This window comes from Pipistrellus hanaki (genome assembly GCF_964339955.1).
Source record: "Pipistrellus hanaki genome assembly, chromosome: 6".
NCBI classification, from domain to species: Eukaryota; Metazoa; Chordata; class Mammalia; order Chiroptera; family Vespertilionidae; genus Pipistrellus; species Pipistrellus hanaki.
Window position 1 is genome coordinate 41,619,004 of NC_140508.1, and position 18,227 is coordinate 41,637,230.

Below are 18,227 nucleotides of genomic sequence, written 5' to 3' on the forward strand. Positions count from 1 at the left end.
ACAGTCCTGCATGGAAACAGGAAAAAGGCCCCAGCCCTGCTCAAGGTCGCTCCTGGCCCGGGTTCCTGAGGCTGTTCTGATAACCATTTGTCTGTGGCATAGCATCAAAGAGGTTTGGACAATCAGAGACACTGGCTTAGGTTCATTTTTCACTAATGATATTTAACTGCTTATCACCATTTTGACATATTACATATGCCCCCCATTCCTATTACAGCAAAAACTAAAAGTCCAAACAAACGGAGACATACCGTGTTTCCCCGAAAATAAGACATCCTCCGAAAATAAGACCTAGCGCATGGAAAGATAAGACATCCCCTGAAAATAAGACCTAGCGCAACTTTGAGAGAAAAAATTAATATAAGACACTGTCTTATTTTCGGGGAAACAGGGTAATAGATCTATGGTCATCTAAAATTTGCATAATGCCTTTAGCCTCGGTCACGATGTAATTTTATATTTGCAAAGTTAAACAATATGTTATCACTGTTCTTTAATGTCAAGGTAACTTAGAAAAACATTTAGGGTGAAGGCATAGACCTAGTCCCCTGTATTAATCACTTCCCACATAAAGGACCTGTCCTGCACCCTGACTGACAGTAAAAAAAAGCCAACAGACCAGGAACAAACTCTACCCCTTTAAAGGCAAAGTAAGACATTGTTAAAGCACCAGAAACAAGTTAGAAAAGTAATCCATATCTTAATCTGTGCCTTAGCTATTAAGAGACAGAATACCAAAAACTGCCAATCAAGTAAATAAATATTACCTGTGCAGAATATCCATTGAAGAAGGAGTACCAAAAATGAACCAAAGTGAATGCAAAGTTTTTATAAAAGAAGTATCGTAGGAACTTGCACATCCTGATGTAAGACCACCGGCCATGCACCAACAGCAGTCTCTGCAGGTATCTGAACTGAGCAAAGGAATAGTCACTGGACATGACAGCTTGCATGCCTTCTTGTCCACTTATTCCAACACCGATGTGGGCAGCTATGGGGCAGAGGGAGAAGATACTGTTAGTCGTAAGCCTATTTGAAGGCAAAACATTGAGGTGATAATGTTTCCATGGCAAAACAAAAAAAAATGACATTCATGGAATAATAAATATGAAAATTCTTGCTCTCTAGCCTCCACTCCAGCTTCTGAATTAATTCCAAAGTCAGAGGTAGTAGTTGCCAAATAGTGCACATGGTTGTGTCTTCATGAACATTTGTGAACATCTCAAGTGAATGCAGAATTCCAGCCTGATTATCTGCCCAGTCAGATTATCCTTCTCATCCAAAGAGTGAGCCCTAATGTGTCTCTGTCCCAGTCATAGCTGAGTCAGCCATGGGCCAACACATAATCTGAGGTGGATACTATGAATTAACTCTCTCAACCTTCATTCCATCCTGTCCTAATTGAAGATGGGAATGCTAATAAAAACCCTACATTGCCCAGACTCCCTACCGCTAGGTTCTTTGTGAATTAAGTTTCACTGTTTTGACCCCCTTGGTACTTGGGAGAACTGATTCGAAGCCCAGCATCACTTCCTGTTTTGGCATTTCTACAACAGAGTTCATGTCCATTCTCCGGTTGTCAGATGATGATTGAAAGAGGTTTGGACAATCAGAGACACTGGCTTAGGTTTACCGAAGGCTGCAGAGGCTTCTTACTTGAAAAGCTTTGTAGAGGACCCTCACAGTAGAATCTCCTCTAGTGAGGAATATGAGATTTTAGATGCACAGCCTAAAACCAGCTTTTTTTCAGTCCACCCAGAGCTGTTTTGAGTACCTCAGCTCCTGTATTAATCACTTTCTGTTTAAAGAACCTCAAGGTATCGGTTTTCTGTCCTGTGCCTTGACCGACAGAAAACCCAAGTAAGTCTGTGGGCATTTGGAATTAGGATTTGGATGTGTTTCTGTTTAAAACTTTAACGTGTAAATTCTTACAGTGTGGGATGGATATATTTCTGAGGGGTTCTGAAAGCAGAGAAATGTCATTTAGAGAGAGGGAGAGACAGACAGACATGGGGTTCCTGGTGAAGGCTCAGGTCCTGGCTCCAACATGTTTTGAGGCCTGGCCTTCTTGGGCAGCATGAGACATCTTTGTATCTTTTAAAATAAATTTCTTTTGTCTTAAGCTAGTGTTAGTTATTCCCCAACACAAGTAATCAAAAAACGGTTTTAACTAAGTTACTATTAAACTTTTAAAAACTTATTTATAGCCTATCATTACCTTAAGACACTTTTTTTTTTTTTTTTAATGTAGTGGAGAAGGTTTCCGGAATAGATAAAAAAAGAGTCACCATTTTATCCATCGTTCCAATATTCATTAAATTGCGTATTCAATGTAGAGAATTACACATTTTTTGTCTAGGTTTCAGAAGTCATGAGAGGGAAGACAGACAGTGAGATCATTCAAGAGAACATGTGTTTGGAGAACACAACCTATTACTCAGACCCTGAGAAGTGATTGCCAACCCAGCAGGGTTTCCAACTAAAAGAAGCTTACAAACCCTCCCCCATTTGCAGAACACAAGGTCTGGCAAATTCAAAATGGAGTCACTTGTGCAAATCAAGGTTTTTGACTACACTATGCAATTCTTTAAAAATAGAATAAGTTGCATCTCATTCAATATTTATGACCTCTTTCAACACACACAAATAGTTCACTTGACTGATCATGATTACCAGCTACTCTTTCCTATCCAACCACGGCCTTCCTTTCCTAAACAAGCCACAGAGGCAAATGCTAAATGCTGAGCTTATGCTGGAGCTGAGGAACGCCTGCCAAACTTTCTGCTGAGCAGACCAAGGACAATGTGTGGAATGATTCCCAGGGTGATTCAAGACAACTGAACAGATGCACTTCATAAGGCCACACTGGCTTTCTCCCTAAAATCTAAATATAGATTTTTCTGAAGTTCCAAATATGGTTTTAAATGCCTCTTCAAAAGACTTCATAATTCCTTAACAAACAGATCATTTCCTCAAGCTTGTTCATTCTTAGGGTCTTAGAAAAACCACCCACCAGTCAGGAGACATCTTTAGGCACAAGAGGGAGAGGGCAGCTTACGAGAGTCCTAGGATTCTTGCTAGGGGAAGGAACATGGTGGATTGCAATTTCCTCTACTTCTACTGCACTGTACTGCTAAACATGAAACTGTTAGCCAATGGTTAGATTTTTTTCTGACACTTAAATTTCACTCTACTTTTTTTTTTATAAACAACAAATATTCCCCTCACCACTGTACATTGTTCTCGAAGCAGCTAAAAGAAATTAGTGTGTTTTTTTTTGTTGCAAAGTACAAAAAGGCACTGAAAATACACTAAAGCTACTGATTTCCAAGGAGACCTCAGAGTTTCCTTGATTTTTGTCACAAATGGATGCTCCATAGGTTATATATAAAAGCACCTGCCATAATAACTTAATAAAATTGGTAAGACAATTTAAGAAAAATAAGTCTCTAAGATCTATGTTGACTTCTGTGATCCCTTTGATCTCAGTTGGTGAACTCAGAGGAAAAAAAATTTTCAAGTCTAAATCGTAAACCAGAGGGTAAATCTGCAAGGTAACCCTCTCCCTCTCCCCAAACATCTAGGAGTCTGCAGTATAACTGAATACAGATCATGCTTGAGTGCCTTGCTCTTTTTGGCACAGCTAGTTGAGTTAATGATATATAATGGGAGAGAAAGAGCTAGGTACAGAGGAAATAGATATAATTCAGAGCAAGAAATGCCATTTGCATGGTAGCACAAGCACATGCAAAACACAGTACAGAGGAATTAAACCGGTAGTGGCGACAGATACACATAATAAAAAAGCAAGAAGACGTACATCATACAGTTGACTCCTGTTGAAGAAGATAAAGTTGGAATACTCTTAGTATATGTCAAGGAGGAGAAGAGACTCTAAGAAAAGAAAGACAGATGCATGAGTCACAACCTAGGCTGATTATAAAATCTAGTTATACATAATGCATTAAGATACCCAGCACAGCCAAAACTGGTTTGGCTCAGTGGATAGAGCATCAGCTTGGGGACTGAAGGGTCCCAGGTTCGATTCCGGTCAAGGGCATGTACCTTGATTGTGGGCACATCCCCAGTAGGGAGTGTGCAGGAGGCAGCTGTTTGATATTTCTCTCATTAATGTTTCTAACTTTCTATCCCAGTGAGGGGTGTGCAGGAGGCAGCTGATAGATTTTCTCTCTTATCGATGTTTCTAACTCTCTATCTCTCACCCTCTCTGTAATAAAATCAATAAAATATATTTTTTTAAAAAGATACCCAGCACAACAGGATGTGCATATACACATGTAGTCATATAATCTTTCATCCTAATAACATCACAAAGCTGGAGGTGACATCGGAGATAATTTTCTTGTTTTCAGATGAGCATGTTGGCAGTAGGATGAGAAGAATTCAAGTCTCCCTACTTTGGATATTTTCATTACAAGATCACCCTTAAGTAATAAAGGGAGAGGAAAAACCAGGATTCAGACATGTCGCAGAGGTTTGGTCCCACATCCTTTAATACCCACACAACTGTGTTTCTCTGTATGAAGGACCCTCAGCAGCCTTTCAGGGACGTTAAGAAATAGGTGAGACTATTTCAGAGCTTTGCTTCAATGCCAAATGTACTACTCTGAGCTCACTGCAGGTCTCCCAATTGGTGAAGTTCTAACAGATTTGTCAAAGGCAAGAAAAAAGCTCCAGAAAATGATGCTTAGGGGAGGGAGACTAACCTTAAAACAAATACAAGAAAGAGTTCAACAATTATACCAAGCTTAACAAAACGGATTACTTAGCAGGACTTTTAATAAGCCCCAAAGAAACATGGGAGAAGCCGAAGGAGAGGAAAAAAAAAAAATCCAAACACATAAAAGAAGGAAACAAGGATAAATTCAACCATATGGAACTCGTCTTCTACTTGGCATTCTGTGGGGAGCACTGTTATGCCTGCTCTCTCCTACCGGATGCGCTGTGGATGGGCTGAAAACTACCCGAGGACAGGGCCACAGGTGTAGCCATCCCAGTAGGGTACCTTTATTAAATATCTGTGTTAGGAAAGCCCAGGTAATAAGATTGGAAAAAAAAAAAAAAAAAAACTACCCTCAAAACTGTTCCTGCCATCAATGTAGTAATTCGGGTTGCATTGGCTATGTGTGTAAGACTCACTTTTGATCATGTTTACATCATTGGCTCCGTCTCCAATCGCCAGCGTGATGGCTTTCTTGTACCTCTTCACCAGGTCCACAACCATGGCCTTCTGCTTGGGGGTGACCCGGCAGCAGATGACCGCACTGCACTCGCAGGCCAGGTCAACAAAGTTCTTCTGCCGCTGCTCCTTTTTGGCTTCCAGCCTCCGTTTGCTTTGCGTCCGCATTCGTCTTTCTTCTTCTGTCCGTGGGAACTTCAGCTTCAGAATCTTACTTGTCTTGGTCTTTTTCTCTAGAAGAATTTCATTCTGTGATATCACAGAGGGAAAGAATTACTACCATTTTAGTTTTTATAGCAAGAGTCCCATTTCCTGCCCTGGCCAGGTAACTCAGTTATTTGGCATTATCCCATGCACCAAAAGGTTGCCGGTTTGATTCTGGTCAGGGTACAGGCCTGGGTTGCAGGCTTGATCCCTGCTAAGGGGCATATAGGAAGTAGCCAATTGATGGTTCTCTCTCTTACTCTCTCTAAAACTCAATAAACTATTCTTATATATATAAAAAAGTCCCGTTTTCCAAGATTTTGTTGATGGGAAAGGATAATTTTTGGATTACAGCATTGATTACATTGTTCTACTTACATAAAATTTACTATAAAAATTAGGAAATAGAAAAATGTACAAAGAAGAAAATTTAAAATAACCAAACCATTAATTGATAAATCAGGTATAACCACTATTACCAGTTTGGTGTAATTCCTTTCATGTACCATAGAACATTAAGTTTCAAACTTGGGAAATTGCATTTTCATTTATTGGCTAAAAGATTTTTGGGTTGGTAGCTAATATGGCAAACCGTCTAAAATTGGTCCATAACGAACTGCTTTAGTTTGAGCCAAAGGCACAGACACCCTAATGATATACGTACCAACCAAGAGCCAGTGATTATTAAGGCACGGTTCCCGCCCGGTGGGAAAAAAGGTTCCTGCACCTGGGGTACAAATTTTGCATACACTCCACCTTTATTCCTCTGGTTTTCTATTCTTGTGTTAAGAAGAGCACTGGGGAAAAGAAATTGAAGTGTTTAAAGTACAAGGTTATAATTACTGTGAGATAATTTTGTTATACTAGTATAATCTTTTTATTAGATTTTGGTAAAAAGTAACATAAAATTAATCATTAACTATTTCTAAGGATACAGTTCAATAGTGTTAAGTATATTCACATTGTTGTAGAAGCAATATCCAGAACTTTTTCATCTCTCAAAACCGAAACTCTATTAAATAACTCCCCAATCCTCCTTCCCCTAAACCCTGGCTTCTCATCACTCTACTTTCAGTTTCTATAAATTTGACCACTCCCCATAACTCATATAAATGAAATCATACAGTATTTCTCTTTTTGTGACTGGCTTATTTCACTTAGCATAATGTCCTCAAGGTTCATCTATGTTGTAGCATTTGTCAGGATTTCCTTTCTTTTTTAAGGGTGAACAACATTTTGTGTATCCATTCATACATTGATGGACATTTGGCTTGCTTCTACTCTTGGCAATTGTAAATAGTGCTGCTATAAACATGGGTGTGCAAATATTCTCTTTGAGTACCTGCTTTTAGTTCTTTGGGATAATACCCAGAGGTGGGATTGCTGGATCATATGGTAACTTCATTTTTAATTTTTTCGAGGAACCACCCTACCATTTCATAGTGACTGCACCATTTTACATTCCTATCAGCAGTGAACAAAGAGTCCCAATTGCTCCATATCCTTGCCCACATTAAATATATATAATAGCTATCCTAATGGTGTGAAGTGATATCTTATTGTACTTTTAATTTGTATTTCCCTCATAATTAGTGATGTTGATCATCATTCCATATACTTGTTGGCCATTTTTATGTCCTCTTTGGAGAAATGTTGATTCAAGTCCTTTGCCCATTTTTAAAAAAAATATATATTTTATTGATCTTTTGCAGAGAGGAAGAGAGAGGGATAGACAGTTAGAAACATCGATCAGCTGTCTCCTGCACACCCCCTCCGGGGATGTGCCCGCAACCACAGTACATGCCCTTGACCGGAATCGAACCCAGGACCTTTCAGTCTGCAGGCCAACGCTCTATCCACTGAGCCAAACCGGTTTCGGCCCTTTGTCCATTTTTAAATGAGTGATATATAACTTAACCAAGTCTTAATTCTTCCACTATGGGGGCACCATGTTCTTGGGACTTCATCATTTGCCAAAAACAGCACAAGATAGAATTGAAAATATATTCACACACACACACACACAAACACACACACACACACACACACACAAAACAAACAAACAAATAAACAAAAAACCCAAAAAACCAAAAAACAAAAAACCACCAAAAAAAAAATAAATAAAACAAAAACACACACACAAAAAAAAAACAAAACAGAAGGAAGGCAATCTTAATCTGAACTATAATACTGGGGTGAACCCTACTGTATTATAAATGGGGACTGTTTGGCAGAAAGAAACTTATTTCCACATAAAGTCTGGTTTAGAGAAATGCTCAGTGCTTTCAATCAACACATTATTTAGAAGACCACATTAACACATTCATGTGATAACAAAATGAGCACAGGCTTTGGAGTGGAAGAGACTGTAATTATCTTATCCAGTCTCTTCATGTCAGAGATGATGTGATTTGCCTGGAGCAAATGGGAAAACTGGAATGAAGACTCAAGTCCCCTAACTCTCAGCCCAAGGCTTTCCTCATTACACACACTGAGCCATTATTCTGCACCTTCAAGAACAGCTTTTTCAACCTTGACACGATTGCAGTCTCAGGCCAGATCATTCTTTGTTGAATGTGGCTATCCATTGGATTGTACGATGTTTCAAGCACCACTTTGTGACAACCTGACTCCAGACATTGCCAGATGTTCCATAGAAGGCAAACTTGCCTCCCCCTGAGAACCACTGCTCTAAAGGATTGGTTATCTATCTATTTTCCACATTAATTTAATTTTTATTTTCAAGTTGAAATAAGGAGTGATCCCTAAAAGGCTAGAAGAGAAAAATATGAAGTTACTCATTCAAACTATTCTACAGGATGGCCCATCTAGAAAGATGATTCATTTGTTAAAGGTAAACTGAGCCAAAAATATGATCATAAAATCTGCTACTTGAATTCACCTTTTCTTCTCATTTAGCTCAGAGCCCAATTTTCAACACTTTCAAGAAAGAGAACAGAAATATATTAAGTCTCCTCTCTACAAGAAATAAATAAAACCATATGGTAATTAGTCAGATTACTTGAAATCAAGAAACTACTTAAGTCAACATATTAGTATTTACTTGTCCATTGCTATTTTTCAAATCCTAAAAGCACAAAGAGGCATGATTTATATATCTTTATTCAAACAGAACTGGTCTACTTAGATTATGAAGCTACTGGTTTTGCTTGTCTAATTTAGCACTGTGTCTAATACACTGAGAGAACTCAGGAAGTCTACCATCATCATTAAAAGGAAGACTAATAACAACCATCAACTTCCTCATTATAATAATAGACTAGGTTATATGTTAACAGCTCAGTTAATTTGCCTTGAGGCATCGTAAGGAAAAGTCTTGAGGAATAAAAGGAACTAACTCTCAAGCCAGCGGCAAACACATCCTGGTAACTATGTATAGCACGTGTAGCTTCATAACAAGTCAGGGCTTTGTCCTTATACATTTCCAGGTTCGTGCACTCTTTAGGGCCAATGAGGTATTTCACCTTTGAACTATCAGGCCTGCCCAACTAGACAAGACTACAGATGTAACCAACCCCAACATTTCCCTTCAGGCAGGATTGGGGGGGGGGGGGGCGCTTTCTTCTATTTTCCCTTGAAAAGGTAAAATTCCTAGAAAAGACAGTACATGAATGTAACTCACATTAATTTGTATCAGCAGACAAGTCCCAAGAACTTCTAAGGAAAGGGGACTGATGGCCCCGGGAAGGGCAAATAAAGGCCCCAAGTTTCCCCACAACATAAGGCCTATGGTACAGCCATGGGAACTCAGCGCTGCCTGTTGTTCTCTTGCTTCATGTAAACAGAGGAAACTGCCCGAAGGGACAGTCTAGCTCTCATCTCTCCGTATCTCTGTCTCCTACACCTAGTCTTGTGTTAATAAAAACGGGGCATTATTCTCATCCTGAAGGCTCGTTACTTACTTTATATCTTCCCCATAGCAGATAGTAGTTTCTTCAGTAAGAAGTTCACAGGCAAATCCTATATTTTCAGCAGTCTCTACAGCAGAAAAAAATGGAGTCAGATGTCATTCCTACTGATAAACTTAATATATCAACTTTACCTAGGAATAATGATATTTTTCAATTAATAAAATAGGCAGATTCAATCAACTATGCTGTTTTTTCATAACAATGTATAGAAATCACATTTTAAAAAAATCTCTCTTTCTGTAATACAGTAAGTATAACTCAAAGTCTGGTTTGAAACTTTTTCAATAATAAAATGTGCTATAGCATTAAATACATTAACTGATTATTTCATAAATTAGTGTTCACTGCAATCCTAAACACATTCAGTTCATGTGGTTTAATCATTCTGTTATGGGGGGTGAGGAGATAACCAGTTCCATCAACCTTCATTCACACGAGGCTCCTATTGAAGACTTTTTCCCCTTTTGCATTACCATCCATTGGTATTTTTTTTTAAGGTTGGGACTGTGCTTCCCTGAGCCTAGTAGCATGTGGGACCCACTGCTGATGTAAATAAAAGCAAGAGAAATTAGCTGATTTTCCGTGGAATGCTGTGGATTAAAGTATCAATCCCAACCAACTCTGTTCACTTCTAAATTTAAAAATTAAAATCTTCCCTTGTATAAAATATTAATTATAACTTATTTTCAAACAATAAAACACGCAAGAAAATAATAGTTGTTCACTGTTTGTTGTTCTAACCCATGCCAACAAATGGCAGTGCTGGGACGGACAGAAGGGACACGAAGGACAGCCCCTCAGGACAGCAAGCCATGCCTGGCTGGAGAGATAAGACTGACCACAACCAGCAAGACTCAACCAGGGCTCAAGTACAAGGAATAAACGAGGGAGCATGGGGAAAGACACAGGGTGGGCTGGAATAACAGAGAAAGGTTTCTTAAGGAAAGCATCGATGTCCCAAAGAAAGGCCAGTGTCTGTACAGGATGGAAAGTCTGAGAAGGTCATCTCGGGCACGGAAACAGGAACTCTGACTATCTGCGAGTTAACAGACATGCTTTCCTACACAATGAGTTACCCTTTTTGTCTCCAGTAAGCACCCAGATCTTAATATCCGCTTTTGCAAGTTTTGAAATGGTTTCTGGGACTCCATCCTGAAGCTTGTCTTCAATAGCTGTAGCTCCCAATAACTGCAATAAATATTAAAAACAACAACAACAATGGATTAGCAATAAGCAATATGTTCTGCAATAACAATTTGCCAACCTATTTAGAGAAGAAGGGCTAATTATGTACCCCAATTGGTTCTCTACTGGGGTGAATGGCTGGCATTAGCAGGGAGGGTAGCTGTGTTGCACACCCCAAACCAAAATAACCAAAATAGTGTTTCCTAAAGTAATTGACCAAGTAAAAAATGCAAGAACAAAATCAAGGACAATAGAAACACACTTTCATTATGTATATGTTACTTTAAACAGACATAAGCCAATTCTTGCTAAAGGTCATTACTGTTTGCTGAACATTTTCCATTAATCTAAACTGTACAGGCAATGTTTTTTTTTTGTGGGTTTTTTTTTTTTTAATATATTTTATTGATTTTCCACAGAGAGGAAGGGAGGGAGATAGAGAGCTAGAAACATTGATGAGAGAGAAACATCGACCAGCTGCCTCCTACACAACCCACATCAGGGATGTGCCCGCAACCAACGTACATGCCCCTGACCGGAATCGAACCTGGGACCTTTCAGTCCATAGACCGATGCTCTACCACTGAGCCAAACTGGTTTCAGCTGTACAGGCAATGTTTAACTCTAAAAATTTAATTTACAAATGGGTTTTTTTTTCTTGTTTCAAGAGTTTGCAAAATAGAAATAATTTCAGTAATTCTCACTATGTACTAAGTATAGTCTGACTTGTTACTGTGTAAAAACCGTAATTTTAATAAGTGATATAATAATCAGAATAGAAACTGTTTTTAATGTTTTCTGTTTCTCATAATGGCAACTTGTATTTTGGTTGCTGAGTAAAAAAAAAACAAAACAAAAAACAAACAAACAACAACAACAAAAAAACCCTCAAATGCTGAAGTTAGAATTATCTTTCAAGAAGGAGATCAAAACTTGATTAAAATGTCCAATTTTGTTTAGAATATCACAGGGGAAAATTTTTTAAGGTTAAAACTCACAATTAAGTCTTTTTCAATCTCCTCATACACTTTATCCAGAGCTTCATCCCGGTTGGTTGAGGCCACACTGGCAGCCATAAACTTTTTATTCCATTCTTCATAATCCTTTTCTTCAATTTCTTTGTAGCAAAGGCACAGGGTTCTAAGAGTCTCATTTGCAAACACCTGTTTTATTTAGAAGACAATCATCCACGCAAAGACTAGTTAACTTTGTGTAATTCAAGATCAAGTTTGAAATCTTACAATAAGAGAGTTTAAAAAGAGACCATGGGGGGGAAAAAAGATGGATTCGGACAAATACACTTTATAGAGGAGATTAAACAAACACTTTGTTTTTCCAAGTATCTTTAAGACCTTAACTTAGTTATTTATTTCTAGTTCCCAAATTAAAGGGAAATGTAAACCTTTCTTCTAAATCAAGTCACTAGTGTTAAAAAAAACACCTTTTCTCTTCATGACTAAGAAAATAACAGCCAAAGAAAGATGCTTTGCGGGTGTTAATGATGTTGTAAACACAGAACTGACAACTTTATAATCTGTTCCCACAAACTGTGTTACAGGCCCAATGAACTATGAGCTCTCAAGTGTTATTCCCTCAAACCAATTATGAAATACATGAGCCACTGTTAAAGCCGACATGAAACATTTTAATGAAAAAGTGTCTGAAAATGTAACCATAGAGAGCAGATTTAAGCTATTTTAAATGGTTTATACAGTATATGAGCCAGTAAAAATGTTTATTTCACACTAACATGGGTCTAGCCAAGATGACAGAGCTGGTTCACCCAACTAAGTGTTTGCTTTCTAAGGTTCTCTGGAAGGTTCTGCATTTGTTTGATCAAATTTATATCCTCATGAGAAATAATTACCCACTGTAACTGCTTTAACAGCATATCTAATCTTTTTTTCCTTATTTTTATTGATTTCAGAGAGGAAGGGAGATGAAGAGAGAGATAGAAACATCAATGATGAGAGAGAATCATTGACTGGTTGCCTCCTGCATGCTCCCCACTGGGAATCGAGCCCACAACCCAGGAATTGAACCATGACCTCCTGGTTCATAGATCAACACTTAACCACTGAGCCACACCAGCCAAGCAGCAGCATATCTAATCTTAAAGAATGACCCCAATTAGTAAACAACATATTCATTAGGCTTCTCTCTGAAGGACCTCTGGGTGGCTTTCAAACTGGACCAGACCCTTAAAATAAAGGGAAGAAACTACCCTTTATTAAGCACTTACTAAGAGCTGGGAACTGTGTAAGATACTTTTCCTTGCAACAACCCTCCATGGTAGTAGAAATTATCCTCTGCCTCTTTCACTCGACAATGAATGATTCATCTGAGACATCAACCTCCTTCTTTCCCCAAGGACACGAAACAAGTAAAGAGAAAGAACTGACACACCAGGTCTGACAGAAATCCTCCACACTTCATTGCCATCCTTCTATAGAATCAAAACAACATGAGGATTGGTAGGCAATTCCACAAGAGAAATTTCCAGAAGCATTCTGAATGATCGCATTGTCACTGGACTAAGTACGTAGTCCTCTTAGATAACAAATTTGAAGGAATGAGAACCAAACCAATTTCCTAACCGAGGTATCAGAACTCAGTTATCCAACACATGGCTTTGTCATGCCTTGTCATACATGAATGCTTTCTTTCCTTCGGTATATACTAGGACAGTGGTTGGCAAACTCATTAGTCAACAGAGCGGCAATCCGTGGCTCGTGAGCTGCAGTTTGCTGACCACTGTACTAGGAGGCTAGTGGAGTTCTTAGGATCCACATGGATATTAAGGCTCTAGCCCAGTGTGGTTGTGTAGCTTGTTCAAGGCCACCGGAAGAGAGACCAGCCATTCCTGTGGGCCAATCCTGTCGTTCCTGCTGACCTGGATGTTGGGAAAGGGTATGGTCCATGGTCATTTCCTAGGAAGTCAGCAGCAGGGGCAGTGCAGGAGCCACCAAAGCTTCCTCCTTTGGTGTTCTTTCCACTCAACCCCACCAAGACTAGGAAGGATCAACAGTTAACATAGAGCTCTCCCTCTGGCTTAACAAACAGTAGCAGAGAGTGAGTTTGGAACCTGTGACATAAAGAGTGAAGGTGAGACTTACATCAAGGGCGTCCTGTGTCTCTTGTTTGGTAGGATTCATCGGATGTAGCCGCTCGTAAATCACAGTGTCAGCACCTTTACAGTAAAGCCTGATATTGCCTTCAGGGGTCCTTACTAGCAGCAAGGAAAGGAAAAGCAAAGAATAATGTTAGGTTTGATTTCTTAATACAAAACTACATTGAAAACGTTACTTTGACTATCACTGTGCTAATAATGCACTATTAGTTTAAACTCATAGTGTATTATTAAACTCACCTGGAAAAATGTTGCTCTCAACAAAGTGGGTAAGCCACTACCTACATAGAATGTACTAACAAAGTAAATATGAAAAGATTCCTTTGGTCACTTAGCTTTTCAAATTCTTACTTATTTTTTCAGCAAATACTTATTGAGTCCATGCCCTGTGCTAGTTTCTTCCACAGAACCTTCTTTGTCCATGCTAACCAATAGGGCTCTTTCTTGCCTGTAAATTCTTACTGCCTTTGATACTCAGACCATGATATAACTCCTCATGACCTTTTTTTGTTGTTAATCCTCACCCAAGGATATTTTTTTTCCATTGATTTTTAGAGTGGAAAAGAGAAAAGGAAGAGAGAGAGAGAGAGAGAGAGAGAGAGAGAGAGAGAGAGAGAGAGAGAAACATTGATTGGTTGTTTCTTGCATATACCCCAAACAGAGTGGGGATCAAACCTGTAACTCAATTACGTGCTCTTGACTGGGAATGGAACCTGGGACCCTTCAGTGTGTGGGCCAATGCTCTAACGACTTAGCACACCAGCCAGGGGTATAACTATTAAATTACTGCATATTTAAAAAAAAAAATTTTTTTAACTATAGCATGTGCCTCAGAGTTAACTAGATTTTAAGTTCTCCAAGGTAAATGCCAGGCATGTTCATCAGCCCAAATCAGTGCCAGGCACACAGAAAGTACTCAGCAACATATGCCGAGTCAGCATTCAGTGGGCAGTTCTGTATTTTATCTTGGTTGCAAAATTCAGTCTCATAATAGAGAAATCTCATGATCAAAAGCTAACATCACCAATAATTATGTGCCTTCTGATATGATGTGCTGGGAAGGACACAGCATCATCTATATATTGATCCTGCCAACAATGTGTAAGCTGAATCCGATCATGGGGGAATATCAGACAAACCCAAACGGAGGGGCTTTCTACAAATAATGAAGCCTGTACTTTTCAAAACTGTCAGTGTATGAAAGATCAAAAAAGGCTGAGCAACTGTTCTAGGTGAAAGGAAACCAGAGTAACAACCACCTAATGTAACCTGTGGCCTTGGATTGGATCCTGAATACAAAAGACAAAAAGACAAAAGAAAGGAAGGAAGAAAGGGAAGGAGGAAAAAAGCGGGGGAGGGGGATAAGGGTGATGGAATGAGGAATATTTCTGGTAAAATTTGAAAACATTCCATAGATTAGATAATAATATGGTATTACATGAAATTTTCTGATTCTGATAACTGCTGGATATATGAGTGGCTGTTCTTGTCCTAAGGAGATACCTACATAAGTATTAGGGGAAAAGGCATTAGAGCAGAAATTTGCTCTCAAATGGTTCAGAAAACAAGAACCTCTGTAAAATAAAAATGACAGAAACTGTGGCCAATGCTAGCAGTTGGTGAATATGGAAGAGCATAAAGGAGTTCTTTCACCATTCTTCTAATTTTCTTTTAAGTTTGAAATTATTTTGAATCATGGACTTAAAAAACATGTTACTCTTAGAAAGCAAGTTTCATCTCCATTTGACAGCCTATTGTAATGTGCCTGGGCTGGAGGTATGATTTTTTTTTTATCCCTAAGCACATCCTCTCTGTACTCAGAATTCCTCTCCTGCTGAGTTCTTCCTCCTCTGACAAGTGTAGACCAGAGGGGTTTGGAGTGGCTCACACGGTAAAAGCACGTGTGAGTCATGCTGCCAGCTTTGCAGCTGCCACTCTGAGCACGCTGCACCTGCCAGCCTGCAACATCGAAGAGTGTCAATCAACACTTGCAAGAATCAGATCTACTGCAATTGTCTCTTGGGCAATGGACATCAGCAGAATGAAGAAAAAAACACTGGCTTCACTATGTCTATGGAAATCTTCCAGGAGCCTAGTAGTTCCTTCATTCGCTGCTTTCTCCTGATGTCCTAAAGCAAATGTGTGACAGGCAGCATCTAAATGAGAGATTCATAAACATACCCTTGAGAGAGACCTACCAATAATAGACATCCGCTTCCGGTCACTGTTGAAGTCTAAAATGGCAAGAACCGAGTAGGTCCTCTCGGTGCCCATCTCACTGATGGTGATGGTGTTCTGGGTTCGGGCGAGGAAGGCAAAGCCGAAGTCTCTGGCGGCGCTTACCAGAGCGCCCTCATCAGGAGAGGCCGCCTGGTAGTTGAGCTGACCTAACAGAGGAGCAGGAAGAAAACCAGACAAGCTGTCAGACCCAACGCAGAGTTTACCGCCAACAGTTCGCCCTGAGGTGCCTGTGGGGGTAAGGACAAGCTCAGAGCCCAACATTCCCCAAGAAAGGAGTGTGCCAATATTAACACTTGTCAAACTTTCATGGTTTATTTCTAACTATAAACAGTAACATAAACTAGAAGTTTTAAAAAATTGGCTAAGAATAGGAAAAATATTCCCATCATCACACTTAGAGGAATACCAACACTGACATTTTGTTACAATTCCTTCCAGTCCTTTTGAAAAACCCGATTTCTTTCTTTTTTGTTTGTTTTATTATTACAATTATTGTATTTTTAAAATCTTTATTGTTGAAAGTATTACATATGTCCCCCTTTTTCTCCCATCGACCCCCTCTAATCCCCCCTCACCCCCCCACTATGACCCCAGACCCTCACCATACCACTGTCTGAGTGCATGGGTTATGCATATATGCATACAAGGTGAAAAAGCCTATTTCTGTAACAGCTTCTATCATTCTGAATATACACTTATATCCAATATTTTAACATTATATTTGAGTATGTTACCATAGCTTTAAGCATTTGTTCTAAACATTATTTTAGTGAAAGTTAACATGTCACCATATTCTTATTTCAGGTCCTAGTTTACTTTCAAATTTTTTTCCTCTCAAAAATAACACTGTAATAACCTTCTATATCTTCTCGGGTTTTATATTCTAACTGAGCCACACGTAGTATTTCTTAGCAAAATACTAAGCTAGAGAATCTTGATAATTTCTAAGCCTATTATTGTATATATGACTCATTTGTTTTCCAAAAGGGTTGTTCACATCGATCTTCCCCTCTAGAAGAGTGTACTTATTTCACTTTAGCTATATTCTCATATTTAAAAAAAAAAAACCACCTCATAATTCACCAATATTTTTAGTATCTTTATGTTTTATTTTTAAAGATACATTTAATTAATTTTTTACAGAGAGGAAGGGAGAGGGATAGAGTATCTTTATGTTTTAAAAGTTACATAATGGAGGTTGCGGGCACATCCTTGGTAGGGGGTGTGCAGGAGGCAGCCGGTCGATGTTTCTCTCTCATCGACGTTTCTAGCTCTCTGTCTCTCTCCCTTCCTCTCTGTAAAAAATCAATAAAATATATTAAAAAAAAAGTTACATAATGGAACTCCGGCCACTGTGGCTCAGTTGGCTGAAGCATCGTCCAGGACACTGAAAAGTTGTGGGCTTCAGCCCCAGTCGAGGCACATATGGAAGGCAGCCAATCTATGTTCTCTCTCACATTGATGTTTCTTTCCCTCTCCCTTACCCCTTGGGTGAGGATTTTTTTTTAAAGTTACATAATGGAAAACCACCTATAGACAAACATTTCAATAATAGAAGTCAGTCTCCCCATGTGGAGTGCAAGTATGTCCTATCTGGTCCCATGTACACAGACCACAAAACTGACCAGGCTAACCTGTGCTATTCAAAGTGAGGACAGTAATTACCCTTAGAGGGGCAATAACCTGAAGGGAACTCAAATGGAACTTCTAGGGGAGTGATAATGTTCTGTTTTTAAAAATCTTAAGTATTTGTGACAAAAAAATATTCAATTTGTGAAATTTCATTGAGTCATACATGCTTGATTCTGTATACATGTTGCACTTAAGTAAAAAGTTAAAAACAAAACAACAACACTCTGCCTATCCAAGATTTTCTATTTTTCTACTCTTTTTTTTTTTCCTTTTTGCCTTTTTTTCTTCTTCATTGAATTTATTGGGGTGACATTGGGTAACAAAATTACACAGGTTTGAGGTGTACAATTCTATAACACATCATCTGTATATTATATTGTGTGTTCACCACCAGAGTCAAGCCTCCTTCCATCACCATTTCCCACCCTCAATACCCTCTTCACCTACCTCCACCCCCTAGTTTTCTACTTGCATTCTTCTGCTCAAAGAAGGAAAAAAGTATTTCTGTGGTCAGATGAATTTTACAGAAAAAGGCATTTGGTCTTCCACCAAGGTTTGTCCAGGATGCAAGCCATGGTGGATGGGCAGCGTTCCCCACCACATAGAAGGGGAGGAGGCTGGGGCATAAAGAACTGGAGGAAGAGCTGAACACCTCTTCCCTCCCTCCTTCCTTCGCAATGCTGCACAGATGGTTCCTCTAATT

General features: G+C 39.0%; 1 protein-coding gene across 1 annotated transcript in view; it reads right to left on the reverse strand.

Moving 5' to 3' along the window:
• The window catches only part of ATP8B1 (ATPase phospholipid transporting 8B1), a 106,593-nt gene that overhangs the window by 7,248 nt on the left and 81,118 nt on the right, over positions 1–18,227 (reverse strand). The window contains exons 16-23 of the mRNA XM_084888481.1: positions 15,850–16,038; positions 13,638–13,750; positions 11,520–11,684; positions 10,413–10,524; positions 9,328–9,403; positions 6,069–6,201; positions 5,161–5,449; positions 768–991 (exon numbers count right to left, since the gene is read on the reverse strand). Of these exons, the coding sequence (XP_084744607.1) occupies positions 768–991; positions 5,161–5,449; positions 6,069–6,201; positions 9,328–9,403; positions 10,413–10,524; positions 11,520–11,684; positions 13,638–13,750; positions 15,850–16,038 (1,301 nt within the window). The remainder of the gene's footprint in view (positions 1–767; positions 992–5,160; positions 5,450–6,068; positions 6,202–9,327; positions 9,404–10,412; positions 10,525–11,519; positions 11,685–13,637; positions 13,751–15,849; positions 16,039–18,227) is intronic.